General features: G+C 37.5%; 2 protein-coding genes across 2 annotated transcripts in view; both read right to left on the bottom strand.

The window, feature by feature from the left end:
* Window positions 1-2,787, bottom strand: part of myo5aa (myosin VAa) — an 88,054-nt gene extending 85,267 nt beyond the window's left edge. The window contains exon 1 of the mRNA XM_038267722.1: window positions 2,521-2,787. Within this exon, the coding sequence (XP_038123650.1) occupies window positions 2,521-2,547 (27 nt within the window). The 5' untranslated portion in view covers window positions 2,548-2,787. The remainder of the gene's footprint in view (window positions 1-2,520) is intronic.
* Window positions 2,788-5,341: 2,554 nt separating this feature from the next.
* On the bottom strand, window positions 5,342-14,977 carry LOC119771632 (cAMP-regulated phosphoprotein 19-like). Its single transcript, XM_038267734.1, has 3 exons — window positions 14,794-14,977; window positions 9,129-9,251; window positions 5,342-6,665 (listed from the first exon to the last, which is right to left on the bottom strand). The coding sequence occupies exons 1-3, from the start codon at window positions 14,848-14,850 to the stop codon at window positions 6,495-6,497; spliced, it is 351 nt and encodes a 116-aa protein (XP_038123662.1). The 5' UTR covers window positions 14,851-14,977; the 3' UTR covers window positions 5,342-6,494.
* Between the last annotated feature and the right edge of the window lie 9,757 nt (window positions 14,978-24,734).

The following is a 24,734-nucleotide window of genomic DNA, read 5'->3' as shown; positions in this document are numbered from 1 at the left end:
GTTCAATCAATTGGTTTTCCTTAGATAGAAAACGTTGAACCAATCTGACTGTATGATCTAGTAGAATTGTATCTGTAAAGTGCCTTGAGATGATATACACTATATTGCCAAAAGTATTTGCTCACCCATCCAAATTATTGGAATCAGGTGTTCCAATCACTTCCATGGCCACAGGTGTATAAATTCAAGCACCTAGGCATGCAGACTGTTTTTACAAACATTTGTGAAAGAATGGGTCGCTCTCAGGAGCTCAGTGAATTCCAGCGTGGAACTGTGATAGGATGCCACCTGTGCAACAAATCCAGTCGTGAAATTTCCTCGCTCCTAAATATTCCACAGTCAACTGTCAGCTGTATTATAAGAAAATGGAAGTGTTTGGGAACGACAGCAACTCAGCCACGAAGTGGTAGGCCACGTAAACTGACGGAGCGGGGTCAGCGGATGCTGACGCGCATAGTGCGAAGAGGTCGCCAACTTTCTGCAGAGTCAATCACTACAGACCTCCAAACTTCATGTGGCCTTCAGATTAGCTCAAGAACAGTGCGCAGAGAGCTTCATGGAATGGGTTTCCATGGTCGAGCAGCTGCATCCAAGCCATACATCACCAAGTGCAATGCAAAGCGTCGGATGCGGTGGTGTAAAGCACGCCGCCACTGGACTCTAGAGCAGTGGAGACGCGTTCTCTGGAGTGACGAATCGCGCTTCTCCATCTGGCAATCTGATGGACGGGTCTGGGTTTGGCGGTTGCCAGGAGAACGGTACTTGTCTGACTGCATTGTGCCAAGTGTAAAGTTTGGTGGAGGGGGGATTATGGTGTGGGGTTGTTTTTCAGGAGCTGGGCTTGGCCCCTTAGTTCCAGTGAAAGGAACTCTGAATGCTTCAGCATACCAAGACATTTTGGACAATTCCATGCTCCCAACTTTGTGGGAACAGTTTGGAGCTGGCCCCTTCCTCTTCCAACATGACTGTGCACCAGTGCACAAAGCAAGGTCCATAAAGACATGGATGACAGAGTCTGGTGTGGATGAACTTGACTGGCCTGCACAGAGTCCTGACCTCAACCCGATAGAACACCTTTGGGATGAATTAGAGCGGAGACTGAGAGCCAGGCCTTCTCGTCCAACATCAGTGTAGGACCTCACAAATGCGCTTCTGGAAGAATGGTCAAAAATTCCCATAAACACACTCCTAAACCTTGTGGACAGCCGTCCCAGAAGAGTTGAAGCTGTTCTAGCTGCAAAGGGTGGACCGACGTCATATTGAACCCTATGGATTAGGAACGGGATGTCACTTAAGCTCATATGTGAGTCAAGGCAGGTGAGCAAATACTTTTGGCAATATAGTGTATGTTCTGAATTGGCGCAATATAAAAAAACTGAGTTGAATTATTTCCAGCCTTCGTTGATAAATGAATAAAAACAACCACACACTTGATTGAAATAAAATTCCTACAGCCAGTATCACGATTTCTCTTCAGCAGATCCAACATCAAAATAACACCAACTGCCAAAGTGACTCATGTCCCCTCCTCCATAAGAAAACACTTTTTTTCTTCTTCTCTGGAATCAGTTTGCATAATTAATCATCTTCATCATATGGAAGCCCGTTTCTGCCACCTATTTAGTAAAAAAATACTAAATAGAAAGTCATAATTATGAGATTTAAAGTCATAATTCTGAGATACAAAGTCAGAAATTCAACTTTCAAAGTCATAATCATGAAATACAAAGTCAGATACAAAGTTATTTCCCATAATTATGAGATTCAAATTCATAATTATGAGATAAAGTTATAATTTGGACTTTTAAAGTCATAATTTTGTCATAATTATGACTTTAGCTCCTAATTCTGACTTTCTATTTGGCATTATTCTACTTGGATGTGGCGTAAACGGGCTTCCATATGAGGATGACCTTGTGAGTGGGATAAATCAAAGGCCTCTCTGTCTCAGGGAGCATCTGGCTCTAAAGCCTCACCAAGGCCTCCTCTGTTCTCAGTATCCTAGATGCTAAGAGTAGGGGATGCTACAGCATCAGCATCAATAGGTTTCCTTCCATCCAGAGCAGAGCTCTGATACACTGGAGGAGGGGAAAATGGGAAGTATACCGCAAAACACACCTTTCTATCATGATAAACAGCATCTGAACTGACATTAATGGATATTTATCAGTGTGACAGTGGAAAAAAAGGAGCCTCCATGATGGCTGGCACCGCCTTTGCATCTCAGCTCCTTTAGTTTGGAGCGAAGAGAAATAAATAAATAAACTAATCTCAGTACTGGTTATTAACGAGGTGGTGATAAAGATGACTTTAATTGTTGACTGAGGGAAGTTTCTCCTCCTGTTAAACGATAGAAATAAGAAAAGGAGCCTCTCAGGAACACGTTCATTCATTTGAAAGATGGTCTATGAGCTTAAAAAAACAGAATGCCTCTAAATAAGAGAGGCCCGATACAACCGTTAGGCTGAGGCTAACGCCGTCGTCAGAGAAAAGGTTAATATCAAAATGCACTTGCTTTACCTTTGTGTACAGCTCCGACGCTGCCATGACGCTCAGTCAAGTTCTTCCTTCAATCTGGAATGAACCTCCGGCTGCGGCTCTCCGCTCTGCACCGGAGCTTCTGGCTCGGTTCTCATTCAGCGGAGAAATAAAAAATCCTTTTGTCGCTTCGCGTGGAGTCTGAGGGAGAAGACGTTACATCGCCATGATGAGCGGCGCGTCCTGAGGCTGGTCGTGTTTCGGCGTCTCACTGTGCATTCTGGGTATGATGATGGGAGAAGAAATTCAACCAAACCAACAAGGCTGCTGACGTCTGGGTAAACAGCGCCACCCGATGGTAAGATTCGGAATTACACCAACAGGCCAGATTTTAGTATCGATGTGTCAAAGGGGTTTTAATCGGTGGCGGCTGGCCGATAGAGGGCGCTAGGATGCCGATACCCCTAAATAAAGACATACATTTTTTAATATATATATATAAAAATTAAATTCTAATAAAAAAATTCAAAAGATATTAATATATTAATATATAATTAGATGTTTAAAATAAATATTTAATATTTTAATTTCTAGTAAAGAGTGATTCCATTTTTCGTCCGATTGGTGACGTATATAAAAATCTTTGGCTAATGAATCTCCTTAAAAGTTGTACATGAGCACAAAAACAGCTGATTTAAGATAATTAAATCATTTAACTATCTTAAATAGTCTGTTTTTTTATAGGATAATTAAAAAAAAAACTTAACAAAAACAAAAGACAGAAGAATTTGAGGAGTTTAATATGTCACAGTCCAAGGTAGAAAGTAGCTAGTTAAATTTACTCAAATTTGAGTAACTTAAAAAAATACTTTTAGGAGTAGTTTTAAAGCATTTTACTGTTACTTGAGTAAAAGTATTTTAAGGCATCACTACTGTCAAGTTTTCTCAGATTCTCCAGCTCTTGCCCAAACTTGAAAAGGCACACAACCAAAAGAATGCTGGGACAACTCAGCTCAGTTTGGTCTCTTTATTTGTCCTTTCCCTTGATTCACACACATCTCACAAACATGTGAGTAGGTTGATAACCTAAAAAGAAAAAATGTACCCCAAAAAGTACAATGAAATCAACAATTAGCTTTTAAAACTTAACCGTAAATTATATCAGAAAATAAATTGTATATTGCAAGCACTGCATACCATGATGCCTATAATCTCTCATATTCAAGACATACTATTGTGTCCCTTGGTTTTACTGCACAAAATATGAATCCTAAAATATTTTTTCCTGTCCATTTGAATATTATTGTACAGTGGTGTCTTTCGTTGCAGTTGGGAGTTCTTTTCGTATTGTGCCATCCTTCTGTGAAGCCCAGGTGAGCAGGGTTATTTCTAAATTAGGTGTTTGGCTTGAGGAAGAAAATAGCCAAGGAGCGCTTGATTTTATGTTAAAAGCACTCCAGTTGGGTGACAAACAAACAAATATGCACCACTGAGAGAAATACTGCTTTTTTGTACTCAAGACTTGTGTAATTTCCATCTGTAGAGTCATTAGGAGGTTATGATACATTAAACAGTATACCGGTACTGTATTTATCCTACACTACATACTGCAACCATTGATTTTGGATTTGCCTTGAAATTATCTGAACTTTAACTTTAACTCATCCACTGTCTGCAAGCTGTACAAAACAAATGTCATTTTGTATACACTGAGTGTATACAGTCCTCCCTTTGAAAGTGTAGGCAATAAAATACTTTTGTATGAAAATATACTGCTTTAATTTCATATAAACCTTTGGGAGAAAGTGATTATTAGATAATCCATTACAAAAAACAAACAGAAAAAATGCCTTAGCTGTAGCTTCCATATGCCTTTCATATGTAATTTACTGAGTAATCTGTAAAGTGATTGTGGGATCTCTATCATCATCAGTAGTCGATTTATTGAATTGGGACTTGGAAGTGTGTTCCTACAGCCTAGATGCATCTCCAAGTTTTTAAAAAAATCCTACAAAATTAAGCGAGCTCCTCCACTCTCGTGTATAGAGGCTGGGCTGCGATGATAGCGGGAAGGGATTAACTTAATTACTGCATTGTAAGTTGTTGTAACACAGAAGAGCGACCTCCTCGGGACAAGACTCTGTGGTACATCTACACCTTATGGACAAAGGACATTCTTTTGAGGACCAGAATGTTCACATTTTGGAAAAGGAAACTAGGTGGTTTTAGAGAGGCGTGAAGGAAGCCACTGTGTTAAGAAAAACCAACCTTAAACAGAGGGGGTGGAATCAGGTTTCATCTTTCAAAAACCTACAATGCAGCCATTGAGTTAATCCCTTCCCGCATCATCTGTACACGAGAGCGGAGGACCTCGCCTATTCAGCCAGGCCAACAATTCCCTTTAACGACAGACCTTTCAGACACTTAGATGGGTATGGGGCATTGAAGGCGAATAAAAGAACGACCCCTATTCCAAAGCGGTGGACTCTTTCGTCCATTTCAATTTTGCATGTTTTCAAAACAAAAACAAGGCTTTGTTGGGCTACTGTATAAAACCTGGAACTCAATTCCTGACATTTTCAATTGAAAAAGCTTCCTGGATGGAAAGTGAAACATCTTCAAACATGGAAACAAAGTTCAGTGGATTGTTTTTTATTTTTTGGAATGACCTGGATGTCTGAGAATCTTCACCAGCATAGTACAAAATCAAATGTCTAAATATTTTTGTGTACTGTCCCTTACAATAAAATATACCGGTATATAAAAAAGTTGAGCACATTTGAACCCAATCCAAAGCATGAGTTAAGCACTTCCAGAAGGTCATTGAAATATTTTGCATGTAAAAAGACACATTTACGAAACATTTGTGCAAAACTACTTTATTTACAAAAACAAAAATGGCACATTGTGACAGCAGGGCAGCCATATACATGCAGAGCTCACATCGATGCTACGCTAGCATCGATCTACAGCATCCCCATCTGTGATGACACTTTAAAAGCACAACATAGGGCTGAGAACATTAAGATAAAACAACCGTAACTCATAATAGCACCCCTCCCCATCACATGACTTGTTCTAAGCACTTTTTTTTTTTATTTTTTAAACTCAGCATCAGATGCAAAGACTGGTCCCCTATGTAGCTACATGCTGTCATCTTCAATGTACACGCCCCTCCACCACTGCACATAATGATTTATTCATGACAGCTGGGACCCCAGCAGAGGACTGCATGGCATCGCCAGCTGCACCTTTAAACTCTGGTGCAAACCTGGACGACTTCTCTTCAGTCCGAAAATCTTGATCCAAATGTCATGAATGAATCACTGGCCGGTAAACGAGTGCATCTGACGTCTGACGCCGGAAACAGTAAAGTTTGCTTTAACGAGGCCATGCATGCAGTTCCTTAGCATTCTGTTTGAACATATTGACCTTAAATAAGGAAGCAGAGCACTAAACCAAAAAATTCCTTCCTGATTAGATCATTGAAATCTTTAAACATTAAGATGGAATCAATTATTCACCAGCAGAGGTGACATTCTCTCCCCGTGCCAGACAAACATATATATATGTATATATATACACACCTACAGCTACAGGAATAAACTCTTCCAATCATCTGAGGAACCCTGAACGTTACACCAAAGCATTTGAAATGTGAGTGTTGTAGCTTCTGCTTCTCGCCCGTCTTCAACCAGTCCTACTGTACAAAGGGGCATCAGACCAATCAACACACTCTGGTATCTTATATGGAACAAAAAAAAAAGGAAGAGGGTAAACAAAAGAGTCACTGGGGATGGGTAGGTGGGCGGGCAGCGGGGACTGGATAAGAAAATACTGAGAGAAAAAAAATGAAACCATCAGCCAGCCTCTTCAGTGGCTGTTTGGGTCTGGGCTATTGTGGAGCAGAATGAGTGGTGATAGTTGGGGTGGAGGGGTAGGTAGTGTTACAACTCTGGGGATGGGCTGGAGTGGGGCTATGAGGTGCTGAAGGGGCCTGGAGGGACGCATGTGGATCACCCGGCCAGCTTACTGGCCACCAGAGAGGGTTTCCTTTGGGGCAGGTCCTGGGGGGTGGGGATGTGGTCCCCTGTGATCTCCGTCTTCTCTGGCGCTGCCGTTGGCAGCGTTTTGTTCTTTATCTTGGCTTTGGCCATGTTGTAGTCGCCTGAGTCAAAATACTTTTGCTGCAGAGAGAGAAAATTCAGGATAATTAACAAATGACACTTTTTTGGAGGAAATAACCGCAAATATTCTTCTAAACATACATATATATTTCCCCTCAACCTTTATACACATTTTACCATCTTATAAATAAACATTTTGCTTTTATTATGGGATTTTACACAACAAAGAAGAAGCCCGTAACTACCTGTTGTAATTAGCCGGACTTTAAATTCCGGTTCATCTGCCAGTGGGGACGACCAAATAAAAGCAAATATCTAAAATATATTTTTTTTACCTTTGATGTCAGTTTTAACGAAAGAAATGATTGGTTGAATTTCTTCTCCCATCATGAGAAAAAGATAAAATGATGATCAATCAGATGTGTTATGGAAATAATCAGAGGCTCTCAAAGCTGCTCATTTCTCAGCTTAAAACAAACTTTTGACCTCTAAAGCGTTTACATATAAAAACTCAGAAAGCATGAAAATTACACTGGTAAAATGTTTACCAATATAGACATATTAGACATAGTTGGAAAGCTTAGATTCACCACGATTCAACCACCAAGTTCATTTTATGGACACTCCAGCACCAAAGCACAATTAACACAGATAAAGCAGCATGGCAAAATGTAGCATGACAAAGCAGCCACAACAAGCAGGCATGTCATTATTACTGCTGTTCAAAAAAGACCTATTATTTTGGAGAATTAAAAAAACAACTTTGAGTCATGTTTGAACTGATGCAGCTTGGGTATTTTACTCAATTTTCATGTATGTATGTATGTATGTATGTATGTGTATATATATATATATATATATATATATATATATATATATATATATATATATATATATATATATATACATACATACATACACCGGTATATATATTCAGAAAATAGAAGGTGTTAGCTCCATTTGGGTATGCATAATAGGCGATTTTCCAAGAAATGAGGTGGTTATTAAGAGGTTAAAAGAACCAGCATGTAATCGTCATACTTTCAATTAAGCCCAAGTTGTATTAGAAATCCTTTTCTTTTTAAAGGTGAAATATTCTAACTTTGAGGGTTAGACAAAATGATCATTCACAGAATGTTTGAAAACATTAGTAGAGTAATAATCTGTGCAGTGTTTCACTTGGTGAATCGAATGACTAATTTAACCTTTTCGATAATCTTCCAATTCATTGATTATGGCTGCACCTTGATATCATTAGGGATGCTCCGGTCAGGATTTATGCTGCCGATCCCGATATCGATCGCCCTGAGGGCCGATCACAGCTGATACCTGCCGATCACACTGACTGGATGTCATGTTTTGATTTAGGTATAAATGCTACAACTAGCTATTTGATCTGTGGAAACTGAATCATAAAATCACCTTATTTAGACAAGGAGGCCAGTATTTAGTCAAAAGGACTTAAGAAAATCCTGCTAACAGTTTTAATTTAATTGATAGATATCAAATAATGTCAAGGAAAAAAAAACATTCAAAGTCAAATTCAAGTCTTAATACGTATATATTCAAACTCTTTTTTTTTAAACCATCCTGCAGCTTTAAGGAGAGGTTTGCTGTGAAAATCCACTGTCTGCTTGATCCGGAACATCTCCATTTACACGTGAGGAGAGTCGCTGGAACCCAAAGATGCTGATCCTTTATCTGGATTATTCAATCATTTTTCGCTTTATTTTTCTTTCAGAACGTCATGTAGGGGCTGATTTACCTGCCATCTTTTTTCCCCCTGTAGTGTACCTTGATAACCAATAATACTGCATCAAGTGCTTGTTTTTAAATGTGTCATACTTGATGTATTGATGTATGTCTTTTGATATGTTTTACCTCCAAGGAATTTTTGCACTGCTCTCTGGGGAGGATTGGTGGCCTAGTTGTCAGAGCAGTGCGCTTTTGCTCTGAGAAGGTTACAAGTACCTGGTTTGATCCCCATAGCCTGCCACTCTGGGTCCTTGATTAAGACCCTTAACCCCCACGCTGCTTCCCGGGCGCCACACAGTGGCAGCCCACGGCTCCCCAAGGGGATGGGTTGAATGCAGAGAGTGAATTTCTCCAGTGTGAGCTCAATAAAGTTCAATTATTATTATTAAATGCAAACTTCACATTATTCTCGAAGCTTTTCACATAACATGCTCAGGATTTGCTGCGGCTGCGCAAAGTGAATGCAAGAGGGAGATACGCTGCAGGATGACAAGAGATACTGGTGGTCAGTTTTTGTGATCGGTAGCATAAGCCACTGATTATCGATCAGCCCTTTTCATGAAAATCGACATTGATCGGTGGCTGATCAATCGGCTAAGAACTACATATTATAGTTCAGTAAGAGAAACTGGTAGATTTAGAAAACAATGGATCATATATCAGCAACATAATCCTGATCTGAGGAACTGAAATGAAGACAAACATGACTGGCTGGATGACACTGGTTTGCTTTTCTGTTTTGCAGAAAGAGCCAGAAAACAAACTTACCCCTTTCTGCAAGCGTTTGCGGAGAAAATCCGAACCTCCAGGCTTATGTCCCAGGTTGGGAAACCTGGCCTTCAGTTTAGCCTCCTCTGCTTTCTCTGGGCTGATCACCTTGTCTTGTGTCTCCTAAAAAAAACAAAGGAAAGAAGAAAAAAAATATTTAATGTTAGGTCATCAAGAAGTTCTTGCTGATCAGTGCACTTTTTTGTTTATTTTATAAAATAGAATGCAAATAGAAGAACGACAGCTGTCCAAGATAGATGGAGTTCTGGTAGAAATCTAAAAATACGATGATCCAAATTGTGGCCAAACACCCACCCCCCACATGGGTGTCACGTGACTCCTAGTGTTAAAAGATTCAAGGTGCAAATAGGGATCAGGTGCGGTAAATCTGGAGATGTGGCTCTAACTCTCTCCTGCTGGTCACTGGTACTTCTACATGACTGCTAATGGCAAAAAAAATAAAAAATATTAGAGGATATAAAAAAAAAAATGTAGCTTTCCATAAAGATAGAGCCACCAGCTGATTAATAGGACAGTTTCCACTCAGAGCAGCTCTAATATAGCAAACAAAAGTAAGACTGGTTTAATAAAAATGCACTTTTTATGCCTACATTTAAATTAGCTTTTTGATGATGGAGTTTTTATTTGCCAGGTTTTGCTCTAAAATAGGAGAAGTATAATTTGACAGTGAAATAAACTAGAAGGCTAATATTCTATTTGAACAGAACAGAACAAACGATGTTTTTGTAATCCGTGACCATTTTCTGTGCAGAGGCAGTGTGCACTGCCTCTACCAAAAAAGGGCTGAGCTTTTCATATATCATTTTTTAGCTCATCCTTTTTATTATAATGGTACAAAAAGGAATTAATTATTTCAAAACATTTTTACATGCATGCATTTTATTCATAAAATAAGCTGAGGTGCTCAAGTGAAAAATCCGTTGAACGTCTTAATTTCATTTATCCAGTTATTTGATTAAGCGTCAAAATAATCAATAACATACTTTACCACCACTAGGGCTGAAAGAATTAATCTCATTAATCGTGATTAATTGATTATTTACATAATTGTCAACTAATTTAGTAATCAATTAATCATTAACTGGAGTATAGATTTTAAAACATGCCTGTAGCTGACAGAGCGTGCCACTAGGAGCAGAAATTATATCAACATTGTAAAAAATTATGTTAACATTTCACTTTGATTTTGTAAAAAAAAAAATCTTCTTTAAGGAAACTTTTGCTATCTGATCAATAATCGAAAAAATCATCGACTGATTAATTGATCTGCAAAATAATCAGTAGTTGCAGCCCCAATCTCCACAGGCTTTTCCTATTAAAGGGAAGTTTTCATCTCCACTGTCGCTACATGCATGCTCAGTATGACCAGAAAAGTCAATGACAAACTAAAGTGTCTTGCCTCCAGTGGTCTGAGCGTCATGGTTTAGGACCTCATGATTGCCGGCGGCTGCAGAGAGCTACAGAGTTCACAGAGAACCAGAAATAACAACATCTACTGTGACAAACTGTGGCAGAGCATGATCCCATCCCTTTGGAAGCTGGGCCCCAGGGTAGGATTACAACACAACGAGTCCAGACTTTCCTCCAAGATGATTACAGCCTTGCTAAAGAAACTGAAGGGAAAGGTGTTGGACTGGACCAAAAAAACAAAACCCTACTAAGCCTCTGTACGGCAGCCTTACATAGACGGTGCAGGAAGTGCAAGGTCTACAACCTCCACCTGCTGCATGACATCATGATAGAGTGGAGGAGGACTCTAGCGGCAGCCTGGGAAGCTCTGGTGAACCCCACGCCTAAGATAGAAAAGCGCTGCTGGAAAACAACAGCGGCCACACAAAATATGGAAAGCTTTGGCACAATTTGGACAATTTTCAGTTGAATTTGGGGTTCACACACTTTTGTTGGCAGTGGTATAAACAGTAATGGCTGTGTTTTCAGTTGTTTAAGGGATAGTTCGGGATTTTTGACATGAATCTGTATGGCATCCCCATCACCAGTGTCATGCAATCACACTGACTTACCCCTGGCAGCGTCCTGTGAGCAGAGTTATCGTCCAGCTTTGGTCAAGCCGAAAGTAGTCCGGCAGGTTTGCTAGACCCAGCGAAATAAAACGTTTCTCTTCCCAAAACATTATGTGTTCAAAAGAGTGATATTTTTGCATCCCAAAAACATTGTAGTGGAAAAAGTCACACGTCGTTATCACTTGGTCCTATTTTCTCTCTGTTCGTATCAGTGCGCGCGACACCATGACCTGACAGCTAGGGCCTACCTGTTTGATTCGCGATTGTTTACTACTGGGGAAGATGTCTGACTACGAGAGCGACGAGGAAAACATCAACTTCCACTTAGAGCCAAAGGGATATCTTTATGAACCCGAGTACACTGACGATGAACTTCGACAAATGGAGTTAGATCGGGCAGAAAGAGAGAGGGTGGACAGAGAGTGATGGAAGCTGAAGCTGGAGCCGCAGGAGCCACAGCTGGAGCTGCGATTTACACACCCGGCTTTATATAAATATAATCAAATACTATCTTGTAAATGTCTAATGAACTTGGTTAGCTCTAAAGCTAGCTCGGTGGCGTTGCTTGTAAACGCATTTGCTAAGTTAGCACTGAAATGAGCTGGAAAAGTTGAGCTCGCTGTCAGAATGACGGCGCGCACTGATACGAACAGAGAGAAAATAGGACCAAGTGATAACGACGTGTGACTTTTTCCACTACAATGTTTTTGGGATGCAAAAATATCACTCTTTTGAACACATAATGTTTTGGGAAGAGAAACGTTTTATTTCGCTGGGTCTAGCAAACCTGCCGGACTACTTTCGGTTTGACCAAAACTGGACGAGAACTCTGCTCACAGGATGCTGCCAGGGGTAAGTCAGTGTGATTGCATGACACTGGTGATGGGGATGCCATACAGATTCATGTCAAAAATCCCGAACTATCCCTTTAAGGGGGGAGAAAATTTACCTTGTTATACAAGCTCAACACTGACCACTTTATATCATACTGTCATATCTTCAGTTCTTTCCCATGAAAGGATATAAATATTTACAAAACACTCTAAAGCGACAATATCTGTTATATATTTCCCCTCCTACATGTTTAAATATTGATTTTAGAATATAATGTGGTATGTACAATTTGATATATATACTAATTTATATAGAGTATATATAGTTTAGTATATTACTTAGTATATCATGAATAAAAGCTTTTTCCTCAAAACAATTATTAAAAAAAAAAGGAGGAAAAAAAAAACAGAATATCAAAGGTTGTTGCAGAATAAAAGTCTTATTTTTACTGAAAATGTACAGATAGTATAAAAATAATTGTTATTGCAGCAGGTCTGTTGGATGATGGATGGCGTCTTCTAGGCTTTACATTTATCAGATTTAGAGCTTTGGGGTCAACTTTAGGGAAAAAAAGGGGGCTCAGAAATCACGCAGAGGCTGCTGATTTCCTTCTGGACAGGTGGGTTTAAGTCGACCTGGCAAACAGTACAGAACGAGAGCTGGCGAACGCACCACTTACTGGGCGGGAGAAGTTCAAGCCATTTCCTGACAATAGCTTTAATTAAAATTAAGTTTAATGGCACACTGTTCACAGACACTTTTCTGCTGGTAATAAAAAAGGCAAGAAAAAAACAACCATATTATCCAATTTGCTATACTATCTGATCTAATTTCAGATTTTTATCATTTTAGATTTATAAATGTCCACCATGGTGCTCTTCCTCTGCAAAACGATACACAATTAATCTCTACTATTACAACATCATAAAACTTGCATCTGTTATAATCATCTTCGTCATATTACCTAAATTACTTCAGACATGCACAAATCGATTTCTCTGATTTTAAACTTAAATTTGGAAATCTATAGATCCCGATACTTTTCGGACACAAGAGCTTAGTTTTCTTTAATATTTTCATGTTTATTGTTGATTTTGAAAAAGCCCAAACTCCTTTCTACAAACAGGTATGGTGTACGTTCAGTATGTTACAAAAGAAGGTAATAAAAACACTTGATCATATTAACAGGATATCTGAAAATCTTAAACAAATATGCACCTTTATGGGTTGAAATTGACTGCATTGACTAAATCAAATATAGATGCTCACACAGGGGTAGAGCTTTCTGCTGTCTAACCGGACTTAAATGATAGAAATAGACTGAATAGATCTGTTTCTTTGGATTTGGGACACATTTACGCTGATATCCCATCTAAAAATTTTCAACAGGACACATATATTAATATCTACAGAAGAGGATTAGGGCCACTAAAAAAAAAAAAATGTACTGATTATTAAATATTATTTTAATTTAATGTGGGGGGAAAAAAAGTCTGAATTCTGACTTTTTTCTCAGAATTCTGACTTTAAGCTCAGAATTTTGGATCTTAATGTAGATGGGCACCATGAAGGAAGAGATGTGGAGCACTCAGCTTCACTGACAAAGATGTGAGTTGTTTGAGAGGGCCAGTAACACATTGGTGAAAAATTACGGAGTTGGGCGACTTTTTATGTGCCTGAGGGGTCCCCGGTGATGCTATTTCATTAATAGAAGAGCAGAAGGTTATTAAAACAAGAGAGCTAGCTTAGTCTTTAAAAAAGACATGGCTGTGGCTTGATGTTTGTTAGCTGTCAGAATTCAGTCAGAATTCTGAGAATAAAGTCAGAATTCAGAGGAGAAAAAAAGCCAGAATCCTGAGGTTAAAGTCAGAATCCTGAGATTAAAGTCAGAATCCTGAGATTAAAGTCAGAATCCTGAGTTTAAAGTCAGAATTCTGACTTTTCTCCTCATATTATACTGAAATAAAATTTAAAAATCTTTTTTTATTCTTTCAGTGACCCTAATCCTATTCCGTAAATATCAAATTGTATATGTTAAGCAACTTATCACCAAATCAAATTCCTCGTTTTTGACAAAGTTTATTCTGATATAAATTTCTACAGAGGCAAACTTGACCTTTAGGCTAATTGAAAGACTTGAATAAACACAGAATTAGAGAATTTAAAATACTGGAACTTTGTTCTTATTTAAAATTTAATTCAGTTCCTTTATTGAGATTTGACATTTCTTAACATTAAAGTTTGACAAAAAAGTATTCCATTGGTGCCTGTAAATGAAGCAAATGCATTCATCTGCTAAGAGAACAAGGACATGAAAAGCCAACGAGATGCTCCAAATTAGCATCGATGTGAAATGATTTTGTAGCACAACACAAACTGTTCACAGGGAGTTTTGACAAAGTTCTGTTTAGGCGAATCAACAAAAGAGTGATATTGGACATTTTCAGAAACAGAAAAGCACAAGGAAACGTGTGCTAGATGGCTACAAGCTAAGCTAGCATTAGCAGTTGGATCTGCTGTATGAGAATGCTTTGACGGTTAGCAGCTAGCTTTAGCCATCGCTCTCACCTGCATGGAAAGGATGGAAATTCATTCACACAGCAGTAATAAACCCCGGGGCATTTATTTGGTATTTAAACATTGCTATCATAAGTGAAAACGAGCATTTGAGGGTTAGCCGTTAGCTCTGAGTGAAATGTCAACAATCATGAGCGCGCGGACAAGGAGCTAAATATTAGAAAAGTCAACGACGGGGCGCTGAAGCTTCAGCTCTGAAGCCCAAAGCTCACCGTGTCCTCCACCGGTGTCTCCTCCGCGGTTTGCGTTTCTTCATTTTCCTCCGACATTTCTAAATCAACCTTCGGCTCGACCAAACAACTCCCCGGTAGGTTCACAATGGATCTCTGACTTTTCCTGTCTCTCCCACACCGTCAAAGGTCTGCTGAAAAGCTCGCTCCCGGTGTTATGCCCAAAAGTGCATGCCTGCCGAAATATGCATCTCCAGTCGCGGGAGCGCGCCTCGTTCTGTTGAACTGCATATCGACGAGGAAAACGGATTAAAATATGTTTAATGGAGCTTAGGTTTTTATATTAATAATATAAGAAAAAAAGTTGTGGTTATTTGGCAGATTCATTTACAAAAGTACGGATTTTTTGAACAACATTAAATCCAAAGATGTTGACCATGGTACGGCTGATTTACAGGTGCTGGTCATAAAATTAGAATATCATGAAAAAGTAGATTGATTTCAGTAATTCCATTTAAAAAGTGAAACTTGTATATTATATTCATACATTACATACAAACTCATATATTTCAGATGTTTATTTTGTTTAATTTTGATGATTACAAATGACAACAAATGAAAATCTCAAATTCATCATATCAGAAAATTAGAATATTACTGAAGACCAATAAAAACAAAGGATTTATAGAAATGTTGGCCAACTGAAAAGTATGAACATGAAAAGTATGAGCATGTACAGCACTCAGTATTTAGTTGGGCCTCCTTTGGCCTGTATTACTGCAGCAATGCGGCGTGGCATGGAGTCGATCAGTCTGTGGCACTGCTCAGGTGTTATGATAGCCCAGGTTGCTCTAATAGTGGCTTTTAGCTCTTCTGAATTGTTGGGTCTGGTGTATTGCATCTTCTTCTTCACAATACCCCATAGATTTTCTATGGGGTTAAGGTCAGGAGAGTTTGCTGGCCAATTAAGAACAGGGATACCATGGTCCTTCAACCAGGTACTGGTAGCTTTGGCACTGTGTGCAGGTGCCAAGTCCTGTTGGAAAATGAAATCTGCATCTCCAAAAAGTTGGTCAGCTGCAGGAAGCATGAAGTGCTCTAAAACTTCCTGGTATGTGGCTGCGTTGACCTTGGACCTCAGAAAACACAATGGACCAACACCAGCAGATGACATGGCACCCCAAACCATCACTGACTGTGGAAACTTTACACTGGACTTCAAGCAACGTGGATGAAGTGCCTCTCTTCTTTTCCTCCAGACTCTGGGACCTTGATTTCCAAAGGAAATGCAAAATTTACTTTCATCAGAGAACATGACTTTGGACCACTCACCAGCAGTCCAGTCCTGTTTCTCTTTAGCCCAGGCAAGACGCTTCTGACGCTGTCTGTGGTTCAAGAGTGGCTTGACACAAGGAATGCGACAGCAGAAACCCATGTCTTTCATACGTCTGTGTGTGGTGGTTCTTGAAGCACTCACTCCAGCTGCAGTCCACTCTTTGTGAATCTCCCCCACATTTTTGAATGGGTTTTGTTTCACAATCCTCTCCAGGGTGCGGTTATCTCTCTTGCTTGTACACTTTTTTCGACCACATCTTTTCCTTCCCTTCGCCTCTCTATTAATGTGCTTGGACACTGAGCTCTGTGAACAGCCAGCCTCTTTAGCGATGACCTTTTGTGTCTTGCCCTCCTTGTGCAAGGTGTCGATGGTCGTCTTTTGGACAACTGTCAAGTCAGCAGTCTTCCCCATGATTATGTAGCCTATAGAACTAGACTGAAAGACCATTTAAAGGCTTTTGCAGGTGGTTTGAGTTAATTAGCTGATTAGAGTGTGGCACCAGGGGCCATCAATTTTGAACCTTTTCACAATATTCTAATTTTCTGATATGATGAATTTGAGATTTTCATTTGTTGTCATTTGTAATCATCAAAATTAAACAAAATAAACATCTGAAATATATGAGCTTGTATGTAATGTATGAATATAATATACAAGTTTCACTTTTTAAATGGAATTACTGAAATCAATCTACTTTTTCATGATATTCTAATTTTATGACCAGCACCTGTATTTGTTGTGGTCTCTTGTTATTTACACACAACACTAAACCGTGATAGCCGACGTGAGTTTTGAGTTTGCAAAGCTTTCTCTTAAGTGGAAAATCAAACGCGCATCTACACAGCACAGCGTTCACAGACCAGTGAGATGCGTTCGCTGCGTGTCAGAAAGCTATGGTGCATTCAGGAGCATTTGAACATTTTAAACTTACAAGAATGAGGCATAAAACAGAACTGTATTTTACTGAACTGTATTGTATTTTTTTTTTTTTTTTTTTTGTTTATGGACATTGCTAGCTTTTTATTCTAAAAAATCTATCATATTAGAGCAGCAATTTATCAAAGTTTTTCAAAATCCTGTTTAAAAGCTCCAAATGGGGCTTCAGATCATATGAAGCGACAATTGCACTGTCATTATTTTACAGGGCAGAATTTGCATTTGCTGATCCTTGTACTTAAATACTGATGAATATACAGGAATCCAGACGTACAAGTGTCAACTCATCTGAGATAGCAGGGGATGCAGTTTTTGGCAAGGACCTGCCACAAAATGCACCCCACAAAATGTTTTTAACTTAAAGATTGTCCCTCACACATGAAATTCAAAGTGGTAGCTCAGTACACATGTGGAAGCAGGTAGAAATTGAAACATCAGCTACAACTGTATATTTCTGGAAAAAAAGCAGGGGATGCAATTTTTGGCAAGGACCTGCCACAAAATGCATCCCCCTTGTTTTTAACTTAAAAATTGTCCCACACACATGAAATTCAAAGTGGTAGCTCAGTAGTTTAGGTAATCAAGATTTACATCTTACATCCATCCTAAATGTAAACTTTTACTTTACATTTGCATTTCACCTTTTTGGATTTGAAAAAATAAAACCAGTTGCAAACACAGTAATGTAGTTCTTTTGTGCTATTTACTTTATTCTTAGTGTATTATAAAAAACAAAGTCTTACAGTTCCATCAAACAACATTAAACAGGTTTCAACATTTTTGAAGTAGCTTCCAAACAAAGTGGAATAAATATAACAACATATAAATCACAATTTAACTTGGAACAGTGTAAAGCAAAAATAATTTAAAGGAACTTAAATTAAATAATGTTTAAGTCGAAGTATTTTTTTCAAACTTGTGTCTTTTTCAACAACAGTTGAAAACTATATGCACAGTGGACAGCAATACTCAGTGTCAGGTGGTGGGTTGTTGACACAGCCCTGGTGGTACCAACTGTTGCATCCGTCACAGGCAATCTGAAATGGACAAGATTCAAATAGGATTACTAATAGCATTGATACATGTTACAATTAGCATTTAATAACATGAATACATGATGTATGTGCGTCCGTGTATGATGTACAGTATGAGGTGTGGGTGAGAGAGTTTGTGTATATATATTTTGAAACACATTAGCATTTGTTTAAATGTAAAGTCTGATGCTAGTTGATACCGATAGCTGTTTGTAAAAGCCCATGGATAAGAAACTTTATTTCTATTTCAAGGTATCTTGCACGCATTCTTGGTCAGTATAGGTGAAGCTGGTTTTATGTAATCTTCTATTACACATAAAGCTCAAAAGAAGGTTAGAAATTTAATCTGATTCAGCTTAATTTGATTTATATAACTCCCTTTAACAGGCAGGAAAACCGCCAGCAGAACCAGAACTAGGCTCAGTATGAACGGTCATCTGCCTCGACCGACTGAGGGTTAGAGAAGACAGAGCAGAGACACAACAAGAGAGACAAACAAGCACAGAAGCGCACATTGATTCAGGAGTACTTTATGTTTTATATGGTGTTAGTGGATGATCTGCTTCCCCTCGATTATGTCACAGCTAAACAAACATCAAACCAGGTGTACCCACTATGAAGAGAAAAAAGACAGAGAAATAAAAGAGCAATGTCTGATGAAGCTTAAACTGTTGTTAATTCAGAAAGGTCTACTGGGGCAAAGCAGTCCAAACAATAATCAGCTTTAAAGATTTCTCCACTAGTTCCCAAACTTAAGGCTGCTCCATTGAGTTATGTCTTTCATTACTGTACAAACTGATTAATCCAGCTGTGTTTGGCTATTGTTATTGTGGTTGCTGAGGCCACACACACCTGAATTAAACAGTTAGTCCTGTAACAAAAGACGGGCAATAACATTGCTGCCATCTGATGGCCATTTCTGTCTTATTGAGGAAATTAAAAGGGGGACTGAATCTTTACAGCTTAATCCAGCATTGTCATATAAGGATCTACTGTAAAGAAACCTTGTTAGGTGGGCGAAGAAATCAAAGACTATTTTAAAAAATTGTCTGATAGGACAGGGCTGTGAGGAAATACTAAGCATTCTGTAGCGATCCATTCTGTAGCGATTAGTCAAGGCCAATAACAGTACAATAAACCATACAGCTATCCAACCGATTAGCTACCGGTACATATGCACCAATTTAGCCACACCTACTCTGTAGTTATTTTTTTTAAAGACAAATAAAGTTACGTAAATGAAAAAAGGAGCAAATAAATTCTACCTCATGGGCAGTTAAAACAAGTTTATAATGGTTCAAGGCTAATGTTCAAGGGCATGTTTTTCAAGAAAAGATTGTAACATTGAAAGTGAATTGCGATCTTGTAACACAGTGTTGGTTATAGCAAAAAAATAATAAAATCGGTATTAACCAAAAATCGGAATCGGCAGGTCAGGCTTTTTAAAGATCGGTGATCGGAAATCGGCCAGAAAACTGCAATCGGTGCACCCCTAATTAAAATGTATTTGTACATGGTGAATTTTACCAATATTGTTGTTACTTTGTTAACATTGAAAACAGAGAAGCTATAGAATAAAAACAATGGTATGTAAAAAACATTGTTCTTTTTAATCAGATGGATGCTGGTGCTAACTTTCAACAAAATCTCTTTCAAAGTATGTTGGTTAAAGGTGTTAATTTTGCTTAGCCAGAATGTCTTCTTAACTTACCATTTATTCCATTTTTCACCCTTCCCTTTGGAGGAAGTTTTTGGGGCAAATAAAACATTAAAAAATACAGAAATATACAGTTGTAGCTGAGGATTATAGGGAAATAAAGGAAATATAAAGGATATTTATAGATTAAGGAAAGCATTATTTAGTTATCTTCAGAATACAAAATTAAAAAATAGAATTTAATAGATGTAAAACAATGTTGCTACACACTCATGAACAGTAGGTGGCGGTTGCTTGCGATCCGCCATGATAGAAAAGAAGAAGAAGGAACGAATGCTTTCATTGGATGAAAAGAAGCTGAGCGTGATTGGCTGATGGTATGGTTCATTTACACACATTGCTGAAGTTGCGAGCGCAGAGAGTCGAGCGAGCGGAGAAACAGCCGAGCTCACAGCTGGTGTTGAGCGCGGAGAGAGCAGGTCAAGCGCGAGCAGAGACGGATTCGAGCACGCGCAGAGATGCACGCTACAAGCATGCTTAGTGTGAGGGATTGCTGAAGAGTCAATGAGTCGATGCAATCAGCTGCTTTTCCTAAGATAGAAAACTTTGAATCAATCTGACTGGATGATCTGGTGAACTGGAAAGTGACCTGAGATGACATGATGTGAATTGGAGCTATAGAAATGAACTGAATAGAATTAACTTCAACTATTTTCCTTGTTGCAGACATTTTGCTCCCCAGTAAAGTTCCTCGTCTCTCTTCCTCTCTCACGTTTGAAGCCATTTCTAAGAATGAATTGGCTCTAATCTTAGTTTTTCTTCCCTATTTTAACTCGCAGGCCTGTTTATTCTGTGAGGCTCCTGTTGATGACCTGCTGTTACATAATGGAGCCTCTACATGGACCATTTAACTTATTAGAGGTCAAAGGTCACCTGAAATCAAACATAAACAAGTTTTAACCTAATCAGTGAAAAAGACATTTCCTAAAAAATAAAAAAATATTATGTGTTTTTTTTTTCTCCTTTTAAGGAAATCACGGCTGAAAGCAGCATGATGTCACTGCGGCGATGGGCGTGATGTCACAAGTCTGTTTACCTTCTGCTGATTGACGCACCAGCAGCACGTGAGGTGCAGCGTTATGTAAGAGCAGCCGACTTCTGGGAAAATAAATAATGACGTTTTTCTCTCATTCTGGGATTTATTTCTGCTTCAGAGGAAAAAAGCTGAAATCCTCCAAAAAAATTCACAAAGAAGTTTAAAGAAAAATGATTAATAGAATTACTATAACTGGTTGTGAAAATTTATTTCCACATATTTCACTAAGTTTATTATTACAGTTAATGTTATTATCTTATTATTTCCATTATATTATAATCTCATCATTTAAACAATTATTATAGAAATAGACAACCAGTTTTTCTTCCTTATTTTCTATAAATCCTTCTAAACTAAACCTTCAGCTGCATTTTCTAAACTCACAAACATTTCTCCTAGAATTTGAACATTTAAAAATGATTTTAAATGGTATTTTCTCTTAATTCTATTATTTTAAATATAGGAATCTTTGTTTGTTGCAGCTGTAGTTGATAAAGGAAGCTGTAGATCATTTTGGATCTGAATTTAATTAATTAAATCTATTTAAACAATGTTTCTGCTTAGCTGTTTTCTAACAGAAAACCTGGATATCAGAGGCGTTCAATAAGCAAAGCCCCTCACACACTTCCAGTTCTTTGATGTAGCTGAAATTTTACATACATGATTATATATATCTCTATAGATTAAATGGCAAATTACAGCTCTGAAATAATTGTGGTTTCTGATTTACAGGAGTTTGAGCGTGCCCATATTAACATTTCTTATTTTTTTTCCAAAAACCTCTGTTATTCACAGGACTCTAGAGGGAGAAACAGGAGTGACTTATGCAGTGGAACGGCTGAGAGCTGGAAAACTGATTTAATTTCAGATGAAGATCAACACATTTCAATACAGTTTGGCATTGTGTCAAAACGATTCAAGCTCCCTCATTAACCCATCACTATTACAAAGATAATAACGTCTTGCAATAAAACTCTTGGCTTGAAATTTTGATTTTCAAAGTATTTAACTGAGTGTCCTAAAAAGGGTTAAGGAGGAAGATTCTGATAAAGATCAACACATTTCTGCCTGCAATAAAAGCTACGTTCACTGGTCTTTCCAATGCTGCACTATAAAAACTTTCAATCTAAATGTAAAGTTTTTTCTTAAAATAAGTACAATTGTTCTTAAATTGAGGGAGGAAAGTGAAACACTTTATATTGGGATGCAGGACAAACATTTGGTGTGTATGTAGAAAGATAAGCTTGTTTTTGAACAGGTAGTTATTTTATTTAGATAAAATGTGATGAAACAGCCAACCCTCTGGTGTATATTGGACATCAGAGGGCTCTTTCTTGACTTCCGCCTTTGGTAAAGGACGACTTCTTTCCATGAGCTTTCTTCCAGGCTTTAAAAAGAAAAAAAAAAGAAAATTCATCAATGCACATGTTTTTCTTTAGTTTTGCTTAAATTTTTCTTTTATTTTAATGGAAGAACTGTATAAGACCAATTGTGGTTAAGTTTCTTTGCTCAAAAGGACAAAACTGCTATTTTGGATAAAGTGAAGTACCTTAGAGGCACTAACATTTCAGTTAACAAAGATTACTACAAAGCTTTCAGACAAAAAAAAAATCTATTCCTACCATGATAGAAACCTAAAAACGGGGGTCTTAGCTGAGATTTGCAAAGCTCATTACTCATCCTATCAAAAATCATTCAAACATTTATGAAAGCTACTAATTTGTTGTTTTTGATGTGATGCAACATAATGGCTAAAATTACATAAGTGAAAACTGGCCTGCATAAAATAATGGAAAAAAAGACAGATTTTAAGACTTTTTTCTTTTAATAGAAATGTTCTAACTTTTGCAACAATAGTCTGAAATAGAGTACATTTATATACATGTTTAAGCCAGAATGATCTGACATTCAAAACAATGGCTAACTTCCAGCCATGGCGTCCTGCATGAGCATTGGGGCTTGATCCGTTCACGTGTCAGGGTACGCGCACGGGGTGTGGGACAAGCAGACAACCATGATTGACATGTCATGGAACCAATCGTGTACAACGGACTGTCTTTTGTGATCGGTTGAGGTTATTCATTGATTTCTCACTGTAGCGGGGACCATTTATTTTAGTTTCACTTCCAGACTTTCTATTTCACTGCTTGCTAAGTGACTGTGGGGAGATCTTCAAGCCACATGGTATAAATGCATTATAAAAGATCTCCTACTGCACCTTTAAAATGATCAGTTTTCTTAATCTGCAAATGATTTTATGTAGAACTAGGAATCAGTTACTTAAAATGAAAAAGGCCTGTGTAAAATTCGCTTCAATATTTGTGGATGGGGACTTCACTCTGTGTAAACCTTATGGAACTGCTTGTTGGTTTAATGATAAATGATAAATAAGTGCTCCATTTATTAAAGAAGTTCTGACTCCATATATGTAACTCTTTACATTGACAGTAAAAATTGGATGTATTACTGCTGATTTTAAGGTTGCCAAAGTTATCCCATTGTTTAAATCTTGTGATCATTGATCTTTCAACATTTATCGCCCCATTTCCCTATTAACTTGTTTTTTAAAACCTTTAGACAAAGTAATTTACCAAAGAATGATTAAACATTCAAAAGAATATGATATTATTTAACTTTATTAAAAAGGTTTTTGAAAAAATTTTATGAATCGAAATATATGCAGGTCTATGCAGCAGGTTTGTTTTTCACACAGTGCACAATATTTTATTTAAGTAAATTATATAACTATGGTTTTAATGGAGATTTATATATATATATATATATATATATATATATATATATATATATATATATATATATATATATATATATAGTGAATAATGTGAAGTGAATAATGTGATCTTTTGTTGTTTATTAATTGCCATGTAAAATAAAATAAAAACATGAGCGGTTTAGTGATAGTTCATACCAGCAACAGGGTCGTCTAATGAAGGGAAATGAGCTCTTGATGTATATTGAATTTTGATTCAATTGAATATTGAAATTGGAAGTGTATTACACTATACAAAAAAACAAAGCAAAAAAAAAATAACATATAGAGGCCTCGAGTATTATACTAATACAAATTGTAAAAGCAGTGTGAACGCCTGTTTAAAACATTTAAGCAAGGGCGTAGGTTTGATTTGAACTTTGGTAGGGACACTATTGGTCGGGTGTCATTGGTGCTATGCAATATTCATGCCCTTTTTTATGCTCGATGTGAGCATCCGTACTGATAAGAGGAATTCATTGTTAAAAGAGAAAAGCATCATTTTGCTACATTAATAACATTTTTAAAAGCACTACACTCATTAGATGCTGTTTATCAATGTTTGAAGTATCACCAGCTCTGATGAATGTGGAATTAGGACCGGTATGCCACTGTGAAAATCTTTTCATTTGAACGACTAAGAGAGAAAGTAAATACAGGATTTTCCTTTGAAGATATAGAATTGTGCAGAGTTAAACCCCACTCTTATATTTTACCTACTATGCTCTCTCTGTATCAAGCAAAAATAATACATTCATTAAATATTAACTTCACTATAAAAGTTGAACATCTGGGCTGTAGTTACTCTGTGTAGCCCATTTCATGTATTTTATCCTGGGCTGAAAAAAATTAAATATATTAATTGATTATTTCAATAATCGTCAACTAATTTAGTATGTAATTTATTTCATTAACTGGAGTATAGAGACTTTAAAACATACAGTAATATAAATGTAAAATGTGCCTTTCCCCGACAGAATAACCCACTTAGATCAGTAATTATACCAAAATTGTAAAAATACAATATATATATATGTGTGTATATATATATACACACATATATATACATATATATGTATATATGTGTATGTATATGATTTAAAGCCGTAGAATGAGTGTATTCAATTAAATCCGTTTAACAATTTTAAAGAAAT

Source organism: Cyprinodon tularosa, unplaced genomic scaffold (genome assembly GCF_016077235.1).
Source record: "Cyprinodon tularosa strain WSP-4 unplaced genomic scaffold, ASM1607723v1 ctg682, whole genome shotgun sequence".
In the NCBI taxonomy this organism is placed as follows: Eukaryota; Metazoa; Chordata; class Actinopteri; order Cyprinodontiformes; family Cyprinodontidae; genus Cyprinodon; species Cyprinodon tularosa.
Note: the sequence above shows the minus strand (reverse complement) of the source record. Positions and strands in the feature narration are given on the sequence as shown.

Coding starts and splice junctions, on each gene's coding strand:
- LOC119771632 (XM_038267734.1), bottom strand. CDS start 14,850: ATGTCGGAGGAAAATGAAGAAACGCAAACCGCGGAGGAGACACCGGTG. Junction 9,252..14,793: donor AGACACCGGTGGAGGACACG/GTGAGCTTTGGG, acceptor TGTTTTTTTTAG/GAGACACAAGACAAGGTGAT. Junction 6,666..9,128: donor GCAAACGCTTGCAGAAAGGG/GTAAGTTTGTTT, acceptor CTCTCTCTGCAG/CAAAAGTATTTTGACTCAGG.